Source organism: Musca vetustissima, unplaced genomic scaffold, assembly GCF_032173495.1.
Source record: "Musca vetustissima isolate MV318-11 ecotype Yass unplaced genomic scaffold, APGP_CSIRO_Mvet_v1 utg85981, whole genome shotgun sequence".
In the NCBI taxonomy this organism is placed as follows: Eukaryota; Metazoa; Arthropoda; class Insecta; order Diptera; family Muscidae; genus Musca; species Musca vetustissima.
Genome location: NW_026880181.1, coordinates 7,062 through 29,685, shown reverse-complemented (window position 1 = coordinate 29,685; position 22,624 = coordinate 7,062). Strand labels below are relative to the sequence as shown.

General features: G+C 33.1%; 3 protein-coding genes across 3 annotated transcripts; 2 read left to right on the top strand and 1 right to left on the bottom strand.

Moving 5' to 3' along the window:
• The first annotated feature begins 6,680 nt into the window (after positions 1-6,680).
• LOC133325615 (small ribosomal subunit protein mS40) lies at positions 6,681-7,316 on the top strand. The gene has a single exon (XM_061534339.1). The coding sequence runs from the start codon at positions 6,681-6,683 to the stop codon at positions 7,311-7,313; it is 633 nt and encodes a 210-aa protein (XP_061390323.1). The 3' UTR covers positions 7,314-7,316.
• Positions 7,317-7,368: 52 nt separating this feature from the next.
• On the top strand, positions 7,369-8,850 carry LOC133325613 (pyridine nucleotide-disulfide oxidoreductase domain-containing protein 1). The gene has a single exon (XM_061534338.1). It carries the CDS (start codon positions 7,369-7,371, stop codon positions 8,845-8,847), a length of 1,479 nt encoding a protein of 492 aa, XP_061390322.1. The 3' UTR covers positions 8,848-8,850.
• A 2,130-nt stretch (positions 8,851-10,980) lies between these two features.
• On the bottom strand, positions 10,981-11,557 carry LOC133325612 (transcription initiation factor TFIID subunit 13). The gene is made up of 3 exons (XM_061534337.1): positions 11,519-11,557; positions 11,123-11,459; positions 10,981-11,041 (listed from the first exon to the last, which is right to left on the bottom strand). The coding sequence occupies exons 1-3, from the start codon at positions 11,555-11,557 to the stop codon at positions 11,019-11,021; spliced, it is 399 nt and encodes a 132-aa protein (XP_061390321.1). The 3' UTR covers positions 10,981-11,018.
• Positions 11,558-22,624: the final 11,067 nt, after the last annotated feature.

Here is a 22,624-nt window from a genome sequence, read left to right as displayed (position 1 = left end):
TTACCTTTTATTATTATACCATGGCATGTAAGGTAGACAGACCGTATTCGTATAAGTTGATGTTTGGGGTTAATGACGAAATTTTGTTGTTATCATTCATTACTTTTGGTGTTTTACACCAATGCTATTTTGTCAGGGTTCATAAAAAAGAGCCTTTACCTGGGGTATTTTAGAAGACTCTTACAACCGATTTCGTTGTAATTTCAATTTTTATTTAGAAAGACATTTGGAATAAATGTATATTCAGTGCATGAGTTTAAAATCAACGTTTGGAGCAGCTTACTTAAATACCCTCATTTTCATACTCACACCCAGTACTCTGGAACCTTAGGATGGACATTTTGAACTTGTTTTTTCTTATCTGCTTTGCTGTGATCTATTCCAAGTCATATTTGATGAATTATATCAAAAAATTTCACAAATTTTTAATTTTATTTGAACAAAACCTTAAAAAAGCTTCCTACACCAAATTGGCATTTTTTCAAAAAATTGCCATAAATCCGAGAGTCGCAGGAAGTCACAGGAAAAAATTTAGTATGATGTTCTAGACAGACACACAAGAAAAATAAAACAAAAATCAACGCTGAACTCGACTGCACTCCATACTAAACCCCTATTTTAATTGAAGGAATTAAAAAAACGGACCTTACATATATTTAGCCCGAAACACCTAAATTAAAATAACTTATGGGTTATATAACTATACCATTTAGTTAAATATCAATACTATATATCAAAAATGGACAAAATTTTATAATAATATATTCTGTATACTAGCAACACCAACTAAGTCGTTGTGTGCATTTGTCGCGATTTGACAACCCACAACAGTGGGAAAGGTGTGGTATTGTTTGTAAATGCCTTGTTAACCTCGAAGTGAGGCTCCAGCGAAATTCTCATGCAGTTTATATCGTAGGTCAGCTAAGTACTTCGCTTTGTTACAAGAGACATTTGGGTATGAAAGGTTTTTTTGTATAGAAGCAATAGCTTCTGGGGAGAATATCCCAACAAAAAACTAATGGAACTGATGAGGATCAGTGGCGTGATCCGAAACTATAGTCTTCCCTGCCTTACCCCTCGGCAAACAACGCCATAGATTCCCCACTAATATATATTTGTTTTTTATAAAAACAACAAACTGGGATTCAGCCTGACTATTTTGCAGAAACAAAATATTAAACTATATTTAATTTGATTCTAATTATATATAAATTGATCATATATATCTAGAATCTTAAAATTGCATATGGAAGTGGTGTTGATATATGGAAATTGTTAAAGAAATTCGTACTTATGTCTATAAAAAGTACAAAAAGTATAGAGATGGAATCCTGAAAATAAGAATTAGGACAGGATTGAGATAGCTTTAAAAATGTACTTATGTGTACGAAAAGTACTTAATGGTACTAAATTTGGTGCAAGTTGGACTTAGTTGAACAGATAGAACTGGAGTCTTCAAATTGGGAATTAAAAATTACTGTTGGAGTGTAGAATTGATGTAGTTTGGTAATTTCGAACTTATTGGTACGAAAAGTAATATATGGTATTAAATTTAGTACAGTTTGGATTTTGCTTGAAAGGATTAAGCTGAAAACCTCAAATTTGGAATTAATATTACTGTTAAAGATTGAGCTATAAAGATATATTTGGAAGTCCGTATTTATGTGTACGAAAAGTACTAATCGGCACTAGATTTGGCACAATTGGAGTGAACGGAGAGAACCGGAAACCTAAAATTTGGAATAATGGTTCCTGTTGGAATATAGAATTGAGATAAGGAAGCATAGTACTTATCTGTACTAAATGGTACTATATTTGGTACAACTTGAATATGTGTGAACGGATAGAGCTGGACTCCAGAAATTTGGAAGGTACAACTCGTATATTTCGAATAAGAAGCTATTTAACCCTTTGTGGCCCGATTTTTTTCCCGTAAAGATAGAACAGTTTTCTGTTCAGAGATTTAATGCAACTATCCTAAATAGGATATAAACAGAAATTGACATCCCCACACCCTTGCATTCGGGAGATATTGTACATTCTTTCTGAAAAATAAAAGTCCAATATCAAGAAAACCAAATCAGTTCGTCTTCGGACGGCTCACAAGAAAGGCACATTTAAAGAGTTAATCACGCCTACGGGCTTAAAAAGTTACAAAATGGCGCTCTGTTAAGCTTTCGCTTAACTTTGCCACGTGTTTTATCGAACTAAACGAAAAATATAAGAAAATCTCGTTACATATAATACCTTCTATTAGAAATAGAAAGTGGACTAGCTGGAGCCTCCTCTGCCACCAGTTTTTAATGAGAAAAAAAAGAAAACCAAATGTTCAATTGATGAAAAAATAATTTTAAAATATTCTCTATATTCTTTTTTATAAGAATCAAAAAAATGCTGATGATAGAATTCGACAATTCGAATACGAAGCGATTTAAATATTTTGGACTGTACACATTTTTGCCCTCTTCTCATAACTTTACCAAAAATTTGAATTTTTAAGTACATATTAGATAGGTACATATTAACCCTTTGTGGCCCAATGTTGCCCACAGGCAACAAAATGTTTTAGCGCTTATATTTAATATGCTGCTAGTAGATATATATTCTTTGGATTTCATATGTCAAGACCTGATTATAGACGACACATATCACAAGAAAAATCTAAAAAATTCAAATTTTTGGTAAAGTTATGAGCTTTTTAATATAGAGAAGAGGGCAAAAATGTGTACAGTACTAATTTGTGTATACAGTTCAAATTATTTAATGCCATGTTCTGACGGGCATTCGAACAACGTAGTTCACTCTCAGAATTACGTACATGAATTAACCCGTCCATACAACACTATTCTTAATTCATGTCATCAGAGTTTATTTTTTCAAACTTTTTGTTTCTTGTTTTACACCAAAACTGGAACATATTTGCATGAATCACATATTCGCCCATGTGACATGTTCCGAGAGTTTTTGAATTCCCATACTTTTTTAAATTCCCATGTTGTGCAAAATGGTGTGCTCAATTTCGAACGAAAGTGCGGCTCGATAGCATAGCTGTGTTCAATATGTTACGAAATGTGTTCAATAAAAAAACATATGTTTCATTGGAATTTGCAATTTGTTTAACAAGAAAATTAAGAAAAAATATGCCTGCTGGCTTATTAATTGCCCTGGTTTCTACCAGAAAAAGTCTAATAATACTGGAACGTGTTAAAATAAGCATTTATTCCCGAAAGCCTGCAGTTAGCAGCTACCTTAAGATTTCTGACTGTTAGTGGGTTTCAGAGGGTAGTGGCAAATGATTTAAATATAAGTGTTGATCGCACAACAAAGTGTAAAATATTGTGGAGAGTAATGAAAGTCCTGGAAGACAAAGTGTGTGCAAGCTGGGGACAGCTGCAGACCAGGATCCAGCCATGATGCTTTTATTTGGCATATGAGTGCAGCTAGGCAGCATTAACAAAAGAGGAAATGGTATGCAAAATAGTTGGCTTCTAGGAGAGAGTGGTTACGCTTTAGAAACATTTTTGATGACGCCCTATAGACAAGTGGAGCATGGATCTTGTCAACATCGATATAATAAAGTGCACACATCTACAAAAGACTATTAAAGGACTATTGGAAATCTTAAAAGTATATTTTTTATATGAAAAGAAAACCCGACATTCCATTCATTTTTCTCGTTTTTGGTTAAATGTTAAAAATATGTCGAATGAACAGAACGACTTGTTGCACTTGTTTTCATTTATTCTGACATTATTGCCCATAAGGTAGAGGTGTATTTTCTCCTCTCTGACAAAATCTTTGTATAATTGTACAATGCTAGAACTTATAAATTTATGATGTAACAACTATGGTAAAATCTTGGGAGTTTTAGTTAAGTTTAGTTCAATTCTAGAAAATATATTTTGTTTCATTTATTGAAAATATGTCAATTTTATTGAATTTATTTTTATATTATTTAAAGTTGATAGATGAGTTCCATAATGCATTAATAAGGTGGTATATCAGAGTGAATTAGTACAAAAATAAATGTTTTTATCTTGATTATCTACCAAATTTACAGAGGCGAATATTATATTTTTCGCCTTGACAGATACAACTTGTGGCGAATTGATATAAATCCCCCTTCGTTTACTCAATAATTTGTACAAATTATTACAGAATGTTGTTCGTTTACATAAAAGTTCATTAAAGGAGGGTGAATTGATCAACTTATATTTAATCAGCTGTTTTGTTATGTTTTGTAAACAAACAACAAAATTGTTCTCAAGCTAATTGATTGTTTTGTGAATTTTATTTGCATTTTGTATCATTAAACACTTAAATGGATGAAGAAAACGCAAGTATTGTTTGTTGTTTTAATCAGCTGTGTCGATACAATCTTTTTACTGGATGTTCGTATACTTTTTGCAAATTTCTCTCTTGAGAACGAACTATTCGTTTTTAGTCTCTGCACTATCGTTCAATACTGTACTCATTTTTCTGCACGCTATACCTGAATTCTGTCCCACTGTGTAACTGTACCCGCTTTCTGCCAAAATATGCAACAAGTAACTTATATTAAATAGATATTTTGAAATGTATAAAAGGCGAAAGTTTAATTCAAGGAAAGGGTTTAATTTTATAAATAGCACTAGGCTCCATGAAAGAATAAAATTATTATTTTCATTTATGATTTCGAAATCATTGTCTTCGACTCTCCTGTCGCTTGTAGACTCAGGGTAAATTAGAGAACGATAACATCACCGCATGAAGTTGGTATACGTTGCACTTCGGAATGGAATATATTTTAACGCGATATGAGAAACCGCGTTGCGCGATTCTTGTGCGGAGCTCTTAAGGTACAGGCATAGGCGAATTAGTATTCTCGTTCTCGTTCGTTTTTCAAATGCTGTCACATTGTCGACAATATATAAACATACGCTCATCAATTTATTGATGTGTAAATAGTAAAATTATTTTATTTTTTTTTTAATGTTTTATGCATTAAAAAAATATTTTGTCCTGCAGTTGAATTCTGTAGCTTCTAAATATTCTACTAAATAGAAATTATTTAAAATAATTTTTTGTCGTATTTCCACAATTTTAAAAATTTTCATCTATTAGGAAATCAACACGGATTTATGTGAGCAAAAAAAAAAAAGAAGGATGAAAGAGGGAGATTCAAAGGAACTATGTAGGAGTGGGGACTATATGGAGCAAAGGAACTACATTAAGGAACTAGTTCCTTTTAAAAAAAGGGACGAGAAAGGTCGACCCAGTACGTGAACTAGATTGCCCAACTCTAAAATGATGCAAAATTGTACCGGTTTTAGGATAGAGTAGTCTCTCGAGTGAACATGGCACTGAGAAGGCTGTACAATTGTGACCTTTTTCTACCTCACCATTTTAAGGTGAAAATGGCCCATGCTATTGTAATGCCGAACATCCTCTACTGTCTTGAGGCATACTCTGGTGCTAACATGCATAATATGGAGCGAGTTCAAAAGGCTTTTAATAGCGTTGTCAGATATGTTTATGGTATTAACCGTTATTATCACATTTCTTCGTTCGTTCCCCGTTTTATAGGATCTTCATTTACTAATTTTGTTAATATCCGATGTCTTTCCTTATTCTATAAAATATGCAAATCTCAATGTCCCTCTTTTTTGGCGAGTTCCTTTATTTTTTCAAGATCCACTAGAAACACCAATCTAACAATTCCAAGATTGGACGTTCACATGGACAGATCATTTCTTGTTAGAGTGTCACGTTTATTCAATACACTACCTAACAACTTAAAAAGGTTTAATGTAACCATTTCATCATACCGAAATAAGCTTCTTGTCTTATTGCAAGGAGCAGCAGAATAATATTCTATGCTATCTTTATCTACCATAAAAAATACTTATATTTTGAGGCAGTAATTGCCGCTGATATTATAGTTGGGAGCGTTTTTTAGTTTTTATTTTTTTTTCTATGACCTCGCAAGCGAGGTATTAATAAGAGTAGTTCTTCCCTTATGAAGTTATGTATTTTTTCCTAATTAGATATTATTTACCTTTAAGTTCTAATAATTTAAATGTTAATTTACAAATTACTATTCGAAGCATATTGTAATAATTTATTGGCCCCTTAGGCTTTTCATTACAAAATAAAGATTTAATAATAATAATAAATAACGCCCTAAATCCTGGTTTTTCTATTGTATGTAAATGTGCATTTACGTTAGAATCAAATCGGCTGGGTTTTGCAGTTACCTTATATAATTGTACAATGGAGTTTAGCTTGAAGGGCATTTACATTGGAACTTTTACCGGGTTATTCTACTGACAATTTAAACCCACTGGGTTAACGAAATCCGGTACAATGTAAGCGTTCTATAAAATCTTATTAAATCTTATTATGCTAAGTTGGCTTTGTTTAATGTTTGACGTCCAAATCATGTTTGACTCTGCTTTTCCTTTATAAATTGACATTTTATACAATGTCAAATTAACATGCCATGCTCGAATCCTCGTATATGTTTTCCACTTTAATCAACCACACGCTTTCATTTAGCCTTATTTCGTTTTACAACAGACATTTCAGTTGGCAACTCTGCTCGCCTGTCAAATCATTTCAGAGTTGTATAACCTCAGGTCTGAACGGGTTGTTTTTTTTAATATTCTACGAAGAGGTTACATATTAATTTGTCACACAATATGATGAAACTTAGCCGAAGTTTGGGAAATGTACTGACGAGGTTTGCATTAAATCATACTGCAGCTTCAACACAATCCGTACAATCCATTCACACCGCATTATCACTGAAGTGTGAACACCATAATAAAGAAGATTCAGCGGAATTGCCGGCAGATGACATTCAAGAGAAACGTGAATTAACTGAAAAAGACCGCAAATTGATACTTAAAGATCGAACAAAAGTTATTCCTGTCGAGACTTCCATCCGTTACTTGAATAGCTCGGCCTATAAACAAACATACGGCGAACAATTTGTCTGGGAACAATACAGGCGCAACCATAAGGGTCCATTCCCACCACGACAGACACGTAAAACTTGTATTCGCCAGGGTGTGATTAGTACTGGAAATCCCTGTCCAATTTGTAGGGACGAATATTTGGTATTGGATCACCGTAATATTGAACTGCTGAAGCAATTCATTTCTCCACAAACAGGTCAAGTGCTGAGTTACACGAAGACTGGTTTGTGCCAGAAGAAACATTTGCAGTTGTTGGTGGCAGTTGAAAGGGCCCGGGATTACGGTCTTCTTACATTCGACGTGCCATATCGCGAATTCGATTACAGTGAATACGCTCAAAAATCCCAAGCATAGACCCGCAAAATAACTATTAAAAAATTTTTATTAGTTTTAAGAAGCATCTGAAGAAATGGAAAAGTCTATTAATGGAGGAGGAGATATCATCACTGAAAGGTATACATTTGTCATTATAGGAGGAGGAATAGCAGGTGTGACGTGCGCAGAGACAACTGCAATCTGTTGTCCCCACGAGTCTATTCTTTTGCTGACAGAATCTAATGTAATCAAGACGGTGGCAAATTTAGAACCAGTCGCTCGGTACTTATACAAATTCGATGTTCTTGAAAGATCGTTAGCTAATGCAACAGACAACAGCAGCGTTCGACAATTGTTGGCCCCATCTATAGTTACTCAAGTCGACAACTTAAAGCATGTGGATGCCAATGAAAAGTTTATTATAACCAAAAAGAACAAGAAAATTTATTATAAGTACTTATGTCTTTGCACAGGGGGAAGGCCTCGACTCATCGAGAATGACAATCCTCTTATAATGGGAATACGAGACACTGATTCTGTGCTGGAATTACAAAAGAAGTTGGCCAATTCTAAAACAGTAGTACTGGTGGGTAATGGTGGCATTGCCAGCGAATTGGCCTACGAGCTAAAGGGCATCGAAGTCCACTGGGTGGTGAAAGATAATCATATCGCTTCAACATTTATTGATCCGGGAGCAGCATATTTTTTTCAAAAAGTTATGGATACAAATGAAGGTGACGCATTAAATAACACATCTCAGAGTATTGTGAAGCGGTTACGCTATGATGAAATAGTTGCTACTGAAAGCAGCAGTAAAAAGGGAGCAGCTCTAGGTCCGGATTGGCATCGTCATTTTGACTTGAAAGGAACAGATTCAAGCGTAAGCAAGCCTATAATACATTTCAAGTCTTTAGTGAAGGACATGAGTGAATACTTTGATTCTGATAGGAATAAAACTCTGATGAAAGTTGAACTTAATACCGGCGAAGTTATTGTGTGTGATTTTCTTGTATCAGCTACTGGTGTCGATCCACGTCTCGATTACAGTTGTGAACCACAATTGGACGTTGATGCGGAAGATCTTGGTATTCGAGTAAACGAAATGATGCAGACATCTTGCGAATATATATACGCCGCTGGTGATGTATGTACGGCTGCGTGGGAAAAAGCTGAGCACTGGTTTCAAATGCGTTTGTGGACACAAGCTCGACAGATGGGTTCAATGGCTGGAAGAAGTATGGCTGCACATCATAATGGAGAACAAATTTATCAAGATTTTTGTTTCGAGCTCTTCGGCCACGTTACACATTTATTCGGCATGCCCGTCATTCTCTTGGGACGTTATAATGGACAAGGCTTGGGTATAAACTATGAAGTACTACTGCGAACTACTCCCGGTCACGAATATATAAAATTTATTTTACAAAACGGCAAATTACGTGGTGTGATACTAATTGGAAATACAGAGTTGGCAGAAATGTGCGAAAATCTTATTCTCAATGGCATTGATTTAACGCCATTCGGCGATGATATTCTTAATCCTGATATAGATATTGATGATTATTTCGATTAAAAAATATATTTGTTGTAAACAAAAGCAATTCGTTTATTTTGAAAATTTGTGTACGGTCGAACACAGTTATAATGCATCCATTGGGACCGCACAATTTAGTGCTTAATAACGTAGTAGGAAATTTTGTTAAAACCATATAGGGTAAGGGCACCTTAAGGATTTTAGCATTTTAAACCGAGGGCATTTTTTCCACTATATTGGATTTAGGTTCATCTGTTTCGAAATTTTGTTTACACTCCGATGCTTTTTCGTTAAACAAAAAATATCTTTTTAATTGATTTTTCTACTATTTAGATTAATAAATTATTATTAGCTGTGTCTGTTTACTCGATATTTGGTAACAATTGTTGTCTGTTTACTCCAAAAACCAGTAGAAAAGAGCTGATAACTTACTGAATGTTACTATGTAAATTTTACATCTAGTAAGATTTATCTAGCACATTTCGGTGTATTTCAAGCACCCCTTAGTTTTACATTTTGACCAGTGTCAAAAAACATTCTTTTTATTTTTTAATAATTTAAAAAAAATAAATTTCAAGCATTTTAAATAAAATTACGGAATATTTTTCCAAATCTTACTGGATGTTGTCTATTTACTTTTCTCAGTATTATTGAAAAAGACAATAAAAACGGCTTACTCTCTAAAATATAACTTACTGAGTGAATGTTACTGGAAAAGTAACCAGACAGCTATTATCGGACGTTTCCATCAATATTGTATTGAAAAAATATATATGCCGACTTTATGAACCTGTTATCCAATAGCAAAATTACGCATTTCAGAAGTTATAGGCATTTTAGATTAAAACCATATCTTCTATTATGTAAAACCACTCAAAACTGATTTTTTAAAAATTTTTCAACTTTGAGCCAAAATGATCGAAATGGTGTCTATTATTCGAAATATGACTATAAAAAAACCTTAAAAATGTATGTTTCTTAGAGATAGGTTGCAATATTATTGAAGATTATAAAAGGTATTTTTTATATTTGGCTATAGGATTTTTATTTAAGTTATTTGAAGTTGTATACAACAGATGCCGACTACTGGTACATGCCAAAATTAGAAGCATTTACCCTATTATGAATTTTATTCCTTAACAATGTTAAAAAAGTACTTACTGGATGTGGGGTTTCCTTTCCTCAGTATTATTGGAAAATAGAACTTACTGAGTAAATGCTACTAATCACGATTACGTGGTGACCGTAATAAGGCCAACTGAAGAAAATGGAACAGAAGCACATCCTAGCTCAAGGCCTATATCAATGGTATGATAGGTATGTTGTTAAAAAGTTACAAATAGGCCTACTGAACTGAATGTGTTCAAAAAATTTTTATTCTAATGTCGTCATATACTTTTTTAATGCTCTAATCGTAATAATCTCATAACCTAACATGAAACATGCGTTGAAAAATCTTCCATTATATGGGAATTTATCCCCGATTAAAATGTCATAAACAAAGTTCAGTTATTAAGCAGAAAAGTGCAGTTTTTTAAAACAATCACGTTTTTGATGTGTCAGTTCATGGAGAGAAAACGCAAAATGCCCCTGAGAACATGACATTTTATGTTCGCAACAGGTAAGTTACGCGCAATATTTTGGTTACGGACATATATTATACACCTAAGTCAGTTTTTACACGGACTTTTTGTACACGGTTTTGATATAACACGGTTTGAAAATTGAATATTTTTAATTTTTTTACACAATTTGGTCCATTTAGCACGATTGAAATTTTATGTACTTATTTTTTTCGGGTCAAATTTAATTTTTGCGAACTATGTTCATATCACAAAAAAAAATTATGAAAGAAAGTCTGAAACCATCGATAGCGCGCACTAATTTAGGGGAATTCCCTTTTTTACACGACTTCTTCTGGAACCAATCTACCGTGTAAAAACAGACTCAGGTGTATAAGCTTGGCACCGACTCGAGATTGTCACAATCATATTCAATTAAGTAGTAAATTAAGTATGTAGATTCCAACCGTAGTAGATGTATAATAAAGTTTTATTTTTGTTTTGTAAATGAAAAATATGAACACCGAGTACACTAAGATTACTTTCCCATGTAACTGATTTTTATATAGTTGACAAAAAGCAGTTATAGCATGTATATATAAAGATGTCATTGAGCCAAAGTTCTGGTTGTGACTATTTAGACTTTTGTCATTTAATTTTGGCCTCGCTTCCTGTAATGACAAATATTTTAATTATATTCTTATCGATTTGAAAAAAAAAACTAAACATTTAATAGTGACTTTCGAACTTACCCACATATTTAATTTCATCGAAGGCTTTTCTTGCCTTCTTCAACTCCTCGTTCATTGTTAGCAGGTCTTTGACACGGGCATACTTTCTGGGATCTTTACGTACCAAGAAGATAATATCCTCCACTTGTACTCTTCCGGTGCGTCCGATTTCCATAGCACGATGGGTCATTTCTGTTATAAATTCAATGACCAGGTCTTCCAACAAATCGACGCTCTCTGTGTATGGATTCTCATCGTCACCAAAACCATACATCATGCATCTTAATTCCTTGCTGAACAGACGTTTGCGTCCAGCATTTGTTGGCACAAACTGTTCCTCGCCTTCTTCTTCATCGAACTGTGAAACGGACCTTCATGAAACCTTTTTCGATTATTTGGTAAACTATTAATACCTACATCAACATTCTCAAATGGTTCATCATTATTTGCGGCCATCTTCGTTGGAATTGCTGAACAACTGTTTGCCTTCTCAGAAACTGAACCAGATACAATAAAAAAGCGTTCCACCGTTCCATAAAAAGCGTTCCAGGTACAAATGGGTGAGAAGAAAAATGGCCGATAAAGAAGAAATTCAAAGTAGAAAACGGAAAATTTAAGAATAGGTTGTGATGGACACGGGTAGTATTGTTGAGAAAGAGGGTCATAAAAGAATTGCCGACTAGGGACTCCGCAAGTCGGCGTAAATGAATAGCGGAGGCAATAGAGAATAGCCGATAAAAAACAGATCGAGACAGAAATGTTTAGAACGAAAGCAAAGATGAAAGACAAAATTGTTTTATTCCATTTCGTTCTTTCTAGTGTTTCACTTTTTTGCGCGTTGCCACACGGTCGAGCGTTTGGTACTTTGTCAGTTGTATTTTAATTGGTCTGTTCCCGTACCATAAAGGGCCCCATACACAGTGCTGCCAGTTAAATTTCATGAAAAATCGTAAAATTTTCAGAAAAAAATCGGCATAATCGGCATATGTATTTTTAAAAATCGGCAAAAAATCGGCAGCATATAATTTATAAATAAATTCATATTTTTTGGTTTGTAACAAATCAATATTGTTTATTACATTAATAATTCTGTATAAAAAAATAACATAAAAGATTCATTTTTCTACAAAAAAATAAAGATTTTTCTAAAATATAGTAATTATTATGTACACTAGTGAGATCTTTCAGATTTACGTATAACACAGTGTGGTATTAAGGTCATAAAAATAACTTACAAACTAGTACATATTTTTATTACACATTTTTAGTAATTCATTATCAATTTTGATATTAAAACAATTTGAATTATTTAGTTTGAGGTAATCTTTAGAATAAAGAATCCCTTCCAATGAATCATTCTCAAGTGAGCTTCTAATTTTAGTTTTGTTAAGGTTTACCTGACTAAAAATTCGTTCCACATTTGCTGTGGAGTGTGGAAGAACCATAATTCGTTGTACAAATTTAGACAAAACTGGAAAAGCTAAATTGGAGTCCCCACATTTAATTTCGGAATTTTTTTTCCAGAAACTTTTTAAATTATATTCTGCATTTTCAACAACTTCTTCAAAATTCAGAAACTCGGAGTCTAAAGATTGCCTCTCAGTTTCAAAAATAAAATCGGGGAATTCTTTTAAAATATCTAGAAAAGAATTATTGCCCTACTTCATTACTCTTCCAGGATCAATAAGTTTTAAGCATTTAAATAAATTTAAATTAAAATCAAAACGTTTTAATATTTGGTTTTCAAGTTCTATATGAAAATTAATGCAAGTGCTAACTATTTTGTCTATGTCATTTTTGGGAAGTTTTGTTTCTGAAACAATATCTTTTGCATATAAACCCAAATATACTTCATCATATTCTAAAAAATTGATCGTGCCCATGATGCAAAATGTAAACTAGACAGAGTACTGACAAAAAATACAGATATCTAAGCCATTGAAAACGGCTGCGGCGTGTCGCCGATAGTTATAATGATCTAAAGCTGCCAATTTTATATGTTTGTATGGTAACGCCGTATTAAATTAAAAAGTTAGACAATTTGTGTCGATTGTTGAAATATCGGCAATTCTGGGGCAAAAATCGGAAAATCGGCATTTTCCATTTTTAGAGTGAAAAATCGTCAAAATGCCGATAAATCGGCAAATATGGCAGCCCTGCCCATACACTATACATCATGCCGTACAGCATTTATCATAGTATGTGTTATTTTTTGAAAGTTTATTTATGTATGTGTGACACACATGATGCATGAAGAAAATCAAAATAGTTTTGATTTTGAAAATGAAACCCTATCAATCTAGTGAATAATATTCATTTGGAAAGTTGTCAGTAAATAATTTTGTGTACAAAAATAATAGAATTGTATCGGAATAAAAAAACAACTGAATTTACGACTCAAAATGCAGTTTTTGGGACAAAAATCGAATTTTTGGAATAGTGATTGAAGAGTTTGCCATACACTAGCCAATCTCACATACACAAAAAGGGGTTCATCGGCATGACGGCATGATTTATAGTGTATGGGGCCTATAAGAATCATGATGCAATAATAAGGTGATGTATACCAACAAAAACCTTTGTTTTTGTCTCGATTATCTGTCAAAATTTCCCATATAATATTTCAAATGGTTGGCAACACTACACATCGAATTCAAATAGAAAATGCCCACTTTGACAGTTAATCAAGACATCAGCTGCGCTAAATGGACTACCTATTCATTTGGTCTGTTCCCGTACTGCAAGAATCTACTCGATTTTACTATTTTCCTCGATATCATAAAGGAAAAAAGTGTTATCGGAGTAAAAAATAGTAGATTCTTGCAGTACGGGAACAGACCAATTGTGTCATGATAAGAATCTACTATTTTTACTACGATAACAATTGTTCTTTTATTCTGTGTTGTATTGTTTCATCTTTTGATGATTATAATAATAAAACAATTGGTCTGTTCCCGTACTGCAAGAATCTACTAGATTTTACTATTTTCTTCGATAACATAAAGGAAAATTTGTTATAGTAGTAAAAAATAGTAGACTCTTGCAGTACGGGAACAGACCAAATATATTTGTTCGAGCTTGAGGTCTAGTTTCTCTTTTATTTTTTCACGTTCGATATTTCGCAATTGATTTAAATTGCAACCTCAGGGAAATCTAAAAAACTCTCCTTCCATACAACTTTGCAAATACATGGTTAGAACACTTAAGAACTTGACAATTAACTCAAAATACAACGTAATAGTACGTTTACATTGTACCAGATTTAGTTAACCCAATGGGTTTCAATTGTCAATTCCATTGCCTATTTGTCAAATAAATCCTCATAAAGTAGGTTAACCCTGCAAAAAGTTCCATCATAAATGCCGTTTAAGGGACTCAATTGACTTTAAAAGGAAGATAACTAATTTAACTTCGGTGAGAATGACAAAATGGTATCGTTTGGAGTGATATCACTGTTCCCGAGCATACCAGTAGACCTAGGAATCAAAATAATAGAAGAAAAATGGGACGAAATACGAGAATACACTAATATGACAATGGGCTTATTTTTCAGTATTCTTACGTTTTGCTTTAAGCACAACCGCTACTTCACGTATAATGACAAGGTTTAAAAACAGAAAAAAGGACTGCCAATGGGTTCACCAGCTTCTCCAATTGTAGCTGATATAGTGATGGAGAAACTTCTTGATACCTGTATGGAACAACTAACGACGAAACCTACACTAGTAACCAAATATGTTGACGATCTTTTTGTAATACTGGGGGAAGATGCAATAACAGATACCTTGACTATTTTAAACAGCTACAACAACAATATAAAGTTCACAATGGAGAAAGAGAACAACGGATGTTTACCGTATTTGGACACGGTGGTGTATCAAAATAATGGTAAATTGGAACTAGACTGGTACCAAAAACCCACGGCATCGGGGAGGTCCATAAACTTCTTTTTTAAACACCCAAAACAGATAATAATGAACACGGCCAACAACTTAGCAAACAGAATTTTAAAAATAAGAATACTAAATAATCAGACACTACGAAGGAAACAGCCACGAACTGAGAAGGAAAGGACTTACAAATCAATGATTTACATCCCAAAAAACAGTCCAAATATTTATATAACGTTGATTTTTTAACTGTTAAAAATGGTTATTTTTTTCCGTTACAAATAAACAAATAAATCTCATTTGAGGAGAGATATTTTCCCCGTCAAAAATAAAAATCTTGTAGTGCTATTTTGTTGTTATTGTTGACCTGTGATATGTAAATTCTTTTTGTTTGGTCTAGGTCAATTGAAAAAATCGTTGGTTATGGTTTTTAGTTTTTGTTTATTTTTATTTTCAAATATTTCGACTGTCTTCGGCAGTCATCTTCAGGGAAATACTAAAACATACAAGTACTTAAAGAGATATAAACTTAATTATATTACACAAATCTTACGGTTATGAGAAAAGCAACTGATTTTTATCACCGTCTATGCTAAACGTATGTATTGCGAAAGAAAGTTCCTTTCGCTTTCATGCGAAAGAAAATCAATTTTGGTTCATGTAAAAACTTTTTACAGGCAAAATAAGTCGAACGATAAACAACTCGAAGGAAAACGTAAACGTATACTTTTTCTCTAAAAATTGGGTTTATGTATGACGGAACATGTTTTATAGGTATCGTTTGGACGTTTTATTCATGTTTTTGGAAAATAAAATTGTACAAAATTCTAACAAATACTGAAAATTTCCATTTGACATTTTTTTATATTCAAATGTGTGATTGTATTTGTGTAGTTCGTTCTCATTTCCCATTTGACTCTCATTTATTGAACATTTGGTCTGTTCCCGTACTGCAAGAATCTACTACTTTTTACTACGATAACGAATTTGCCTTTATGATATCGAAGAAAATAGTAAAATAGAGTAGATTCTTTCAGTACGGGAACAGACCAATTGTTGTAAAACTTTAGATTTAATTTAGTAGTTTTTCGAATGGTATACGTAACGGCAAACGAACGATAGCTTTCGAAATACATGAACGATTTTTTAAACGAAAGTGAGTGAGTTACTTTCATTCTCATTGATTTTCGTTCGAAATAGAAAAACATGCTGTATGTTTCTCTTCGTCTGTGCTTATGAACTATATTTCTGTAAATTTGTGCACAGTGGTCCGTGTTAGTCTTATAATTCGTTTATAATTATTTTCCTGTGTCAATATGTCTATGTCTTTACAATTCGGCGTCCAGTTTTTGTGCAATGCCGTTTCATGCTCTAAAGGTTTGTCTGAGTTTTGATCTGACTTATGTCCAGAATGCCTCGTCTGAAGTTTAGTTTTTGTAATTGACACAGTGGGTAGAACAAAACAATTTTTGAAACAAAACAAAGATGTTTTAATATTGAATGCAGATAAAGGGGGAAAAACAGAGGCAATGTACAAAAACGACTATGAAACAAAAATGAAGAATATTACGAGACATGTGTATATATAAAAGATTAAAACTGGACCAAACATCTAATTTACAAAACAAAAACAATAAGCTGACGGAAAATTATACGATATGAGCATTCTAAATATATTGCGGACTACCCAAAATACATAAGGAAGGAACACCACTTAGACCAATATGCTCATCCATTAACTCCCCAACATATGAGCTCTCAAAATACATAGTGGATGTTTTAAAGAATTTAACTAAAAATTCTATATACAACATTAAAGACGCCGTGGAAATTAAAAGAAAAATTATAGATATAAAGATTGATGAAGACGAAGTTCTACTATCCTTTGACGTAGTATACCTATAAACTTAGCATTGAGGACAATCACGGAAAAATTAAACATAATTAAGGAATACACAAACATAACACAGGACCTCTTCATCGAAATATTGACTCTTGGTATAAAAGACTCAAGATATTTCATATATGAGGACAAGGTGTACGAATAGCGAAAAGGACTTCCAATAGGCTCTCCATCGTCACCGATTATTGCAGATATGGTAATGGAGGAGTTATTGGACGCTTCAATGGAGAAATTGACAAATAAACCCAAATTAGTTGCGAAATATGTAGACGACATACTTTGCATAGTGAAATCATTTGACAATCATGTGCTCGAATTGGAAGAAAACCAAAAATTACCTTATATTGACGCCATAATAATCTGACAAGACCAAAAACTAACAATAGAATAGTACCAAATGCCCACCGCATCTGGACGATTAATTAACTTAATTAACGATTAATAATTACTCTAAGCATCAGAGACGAATGAAAATAAATACGGCCACAAATTACATCAACAGAGTACTTAATATAAGCGACAAACAATTCCACCAAAAGAACAAAGAAAGGATACAAAACATACTGAGGAAAAATGATTTCCCACAGAGAACTATTGACGAACTACTAAAAACATCCAAGTACAAGAACGAAATGAAGAAAAAATAAGAAAATTTTAAAAGGAAGACAAGTGCAATATAGTATATAAGATAAAATGTAGTGGGGACAAACCCAACGTATGTCAAAAGGTATATGTTGGTACAACAAAAATTAAACTTCCGACGAGTCTTTCTGAACATAAGTCAGATCAAAACTCAGACAAACCTTTAAAACAAAAAACGGCGAATTTTAAAGACGTAGATATATTGACACAGGAAAATAATTATAAACGACGATTCACCCTTGAAATGTTAAACATAATAATTTTACCTCACGATAAGAGAATGAATTATAAGATTGACACGGACCACTGTGCACATATTTACAGAAACATAGTTCATAAGTACTATGTTTAGCATAGACGGTGATAGAAATCAGTTGCTTTTCTCATAACCGTAAGATTTGTGTAATATAATTAAGTTTACATATCTTTAAATACTTGTATGTTTTCAGTATTTCCTTGAAGATGACTGCCGAAGACAGAAAATAAAAATAAACCATAACCACTGAGTTTTTTATTTGACCTAGAGCCACACAAAAAATCCACAAGATTGCTATTTTTCTGCCAGATTATACTCAAGTTTCCTGATATGTGACATATGGTTTGAGTTAATATAAGAATGTATTTAAAACAAAAAGATTTTCAGAAAACGTGAATTAAAAGTATAAGCAATGAATTATTATTATAGTCAAGAGAAAGATAAGTATTTTTTCTATTTAGATACATAGGTGATGTACACAAATAAATTGAAATTTCGGTGTAATCAGACATTTCTTAATTAATACGATACAATATAAATTTACTATAAAACAGGAAACAAAAAGTTAGAAAAAACAAAATTAAACGCCGATACTATAGTTCCACAACATAAAAGAATCTACTAATTTTACAAGTTTTGCAACATTTTACTCGAAAACCGTTCCTGAACCCACAAAAGTGGTAAAATTTTGAATCAAATTTAAGAGAGCACAAAACAAAGTGGCGTTCTCTTGGTAAACTTTTTACTAGAGAAATTTGGCCGAGTAAAAATGGTAAACAGGAATGCCTACTTCTGATTGGCTGTTATGTTGATTTTGAAGTATTGCCATCTAATTTTGGCATATTTACTAGATATGCGTTCCCGAACTTTTCAAATTATTTTGTACTCTGAGAGCGATTTTGTAATGTTTCCCTTTTACTAGTTGTACTATTAAAAAAGTACTGGAACAGACCATGTACTTTTTCTATCGTCTGTAGCATGGTACAATTATAAAAGGTAACAGCAAATTACAGCTGATTTGATTCCAACGTAATACTAGTGTCAATATGCATTTGACAAATTATGTTTTTAAAAATCACCCAATAGGAAAATTGGAAACTTATTCAATTCGAAAGTGTTCTTTATTAAATGTCCTCCCGTATTCAATTATTCAATCTGCCTGCTGGGATCGTTTGAGGAAGCAAATCTTTCTTCAAGGAACAACTCGCTATTCCCAGCATGTGCATATGTGTTACACCTATATATGGCAATGGCTCAATTATAGTAAAGATGTGGAAGCGATAGAAATATAAATTTGATATATTTTCATTCATGTTTTTCAATTTTTATTTTGTGGATTCAAAAATATTTCATTTTCAAAATAAAAATAATTTGATAATTTGTTTGTTTACATTTTTCTGTCAAAAGAGTTGACACTAGTAGAACTTACAACAACAAATTTCCATGTGGTTGTTGTATCGTTTGTTGTACAACAACACTTGCTGTTACCTTTTATTATTATACCATGCGTCTGTAGCAAGGCACATATATTAGGTAGTCGCATCGGCGAATTACTACAACAAAGCATTTTTTTTGGTAACATAATATGTCAAAATTTGTAAACAAGGGAAATAAAATTTAATTCTCCTTGACATTTCAAAATTTAGGCAAATTTAATTCAACCAATCAGAACAAAATATTTTTGTTTGTAACATTAAATGTCAAAACAAATTGTTGTAATTTAGAATTCGCCTTAATAAATACATAACGTAAATTCAATTTTGAAAATGAAATTGAAGTCGTAATTTTTGTGATTTGTGATTAAAGAAGCGAAAAAATTAGAGTGTGTTGCATTTGTAAGAAAAAAGATGTTACTAAAGAAGTAACCTTTTTTAGTGTTCCAAAAGATGTCGCAAGGAAAATGGATTGGAAAGCAGCTTAACTCCAACATCAAAGGTATGTTTGGACCATTTCAACCCAAAATATTTTACGATTGTTACCACTCGCAGTTCCAGAATTGCAAAAAAATCAAATATTGTTAAGGTAAGTAATCTTTTTAAAATTAGATTTTTCCTGTGTGATATTTAAGTTGGTTCAGTGGTTCTGCTGTCGAAATTCCACATTGTGTGGAAATAAATCACTTTGAAACAGATGTGAACACCACCAATATAAAACTGGTCCAATCCTTTCCACCTCAGAGTGAAAAGCCACATTGGAAAGATGCCGAAACCCAGACTGAGTATGTAGATCCAGCCAAGCAGTTTTATTTTTTCTTTTGCACCAGCTTTCTGGTTTTTAGTCCAGTAATTTTTGCGGCTGATTCTCAAAATCTCACCAACATTATAAGGAAGCTGGAAAACGAGAAGAAGGAATTGAACCTTAAATTATTGGAGGCAAATGCTCTTGCTGGTTTAATAAATAAAATATTTACCAATGGCCAAATCCAAAAGCTCAGACTGCAGCAACGAGTTGAATTGAAATGGCCAGATATTTCAAATGCAATATGTCTACACGCTGCAGGGCCCAGAGCGTACAGACATTTATATTATAAAGGGTTTCCGCTGCCGCATGTGTCTACTCTTCAACGTTGGTGTGGAAAAATCAACATGGATGAAGGTCTGCTCTCAACTTCAATCGAGTTTATGAGAGAGATCAACTACAGGTCAATGGAAGACAAAATGTGTGTCCTTTCATTCGACGACATGAAGGTGACGGAGACTTTTGAGTATAACTTGCGCGAAGACTTTGTACGAAAACCGGCAAACTTCGTGCAAGTTGTTATGGTTAGTGGAATAAAGAAGTCGTGGAAGCAACCAGTTTTCTTCGATTTCGACTGCAAAATGACCTCTGAAATTTTGATGCGGATTATTGAAGCACTGCACAGTGCTGAATTTATTGTGGTGGCGATAGTGTGTGATATGGGCCCATCAAATCGAAAGTTGTGGCGAGATTTGGGCATAACTCATGGTAAGTATTATACAAGAAAAAAATTGTTCCACACTACACTATCTGACTTAAGGAAGAAGGTAATAAAAAGTTAATAAATATACTACATTTATTATAGCTATATATTTGATATAGGAACAACCAGACAAAACCATCAATCTTTATATTTTCATTTCTGCTTAGTTTTTTTGCATATATACGAACTTTAAATTTTTATCACAAATTTCTATTTCTTTATAAAATCAATATCAATTAATGTTTAGAAAATTCTTGGATTCGACATCCCGTAAACCCAGCATACAAAGTGTTCACATTCGCTGGTGTCCCACATCTTTTAAAAGTATTAAGGAACCACTTTCTGGATACAGGACTTATCATAAACAATGAAATATTGTCTTCAAGGACAATAGTAGATGTTTTGAAATGCACTAAAAAGAGCGATATGTCCATAATGTATAAAGTGACTGAAGAACATCTTACAGTAAAAGGTGCAGGTATGGAATAAACATTTTAACACCAAATATTTATGCCCTACGCCACATTGGTACAGGGTATTATGTATTTGTGCATGTGTTTCTAACATGCAAAAGGAAAGAATATACATATGATCACTTTTTTGATCGATTTATATATTATATATATGGATTATAATATGAATAAATTCAGAATGGTGTAGGGCATCACATAGTCGGCCAGTCTGACTGTTTTTCCGCTTCCTACTAGTGTTGTCATAGTTTTTATTGTAGGTAGACAAAAAGTAAAACTAGCAGCACAACTATTTTCCAACACTACTGCAGCCGCTATTAAACGATGCACTATGTTGGGACTTCATATATACAAAGCTGTAGATACGTCCGATTTTATAAAATTTGTTAATGGCTGGTTTGATATCCATAATTCATCACTCGGTACTTTTGGTCTGCCTGGAAAGGTAAATGTTATATCCAATACACTAGACCACGGATATAAGAACATCTTATATAAGAAAAACATGTTCTTATATCCGTGGTCCGTAAACTCTATTTCAAATATATTGAATTTACTTTATGAGCCATATGGAATGAAATTGGAGGAACAGAAAGAAATATTATTAAAAATGAACCAAATTATGTCTCAACCAATTATTCCAAATAAGAAAACCTAGGAATTCTTCTAAAAAGGCATTTTAGTTTCAAATAATGCTCTAATATTGCTGCATCAGTACTTAGAAACCTATGGTTTCAAGTACATAGTGACCCGCCGACCCGTCAAGATGTTTTAGAACATTTTTTTGGGGCAATGAGAAGCAAAGGGGGTCTAAATGATCATCTTTCCCCACAAGAATTTAAATACAGAATACGCAAATATATATTAGGTAATCGATTTACTTGCCAAATATTTAATAACCATGGTTTCATTACAGCTAGAACACGGAAATTTATTCTGTAAAGGGGAATGTAGAAGTGGATTCGACAGAATGGCTCGAATACAACACTCCTTCATTAGAAGTTTTACAACATAGCCTCCAAGAGACCATCGATAGCATACCAGATGACGGATATGAACTTGCTGAACCTGATACCCTCCTGATAACTGATACATTTCAATGACTTTGACAAATATAATATGGTTGACTCTAGTCAACTACAAGAAGACGCATTGGAATATGTATGTGGATACGTTATTCGAAAACTTAAATAAGAAGATGTCGAATGTGACACCACTACCTACACATGGGTTGATCAAATTTCGAAAGGAGATCTAATAAAACCAAGCGAACAATTCCCTTTCGAAAATGAAAAAGTTAGAGGTACTTTTTAATTATGTCAACGGAGTGGACATATACTTTGCCCCGAAACTCCGTAGATCGTTGGTTCAAAAAAGCAATAATATTGATCTTCCTGAGAAAGTCAAGGAGTTATTTTTTA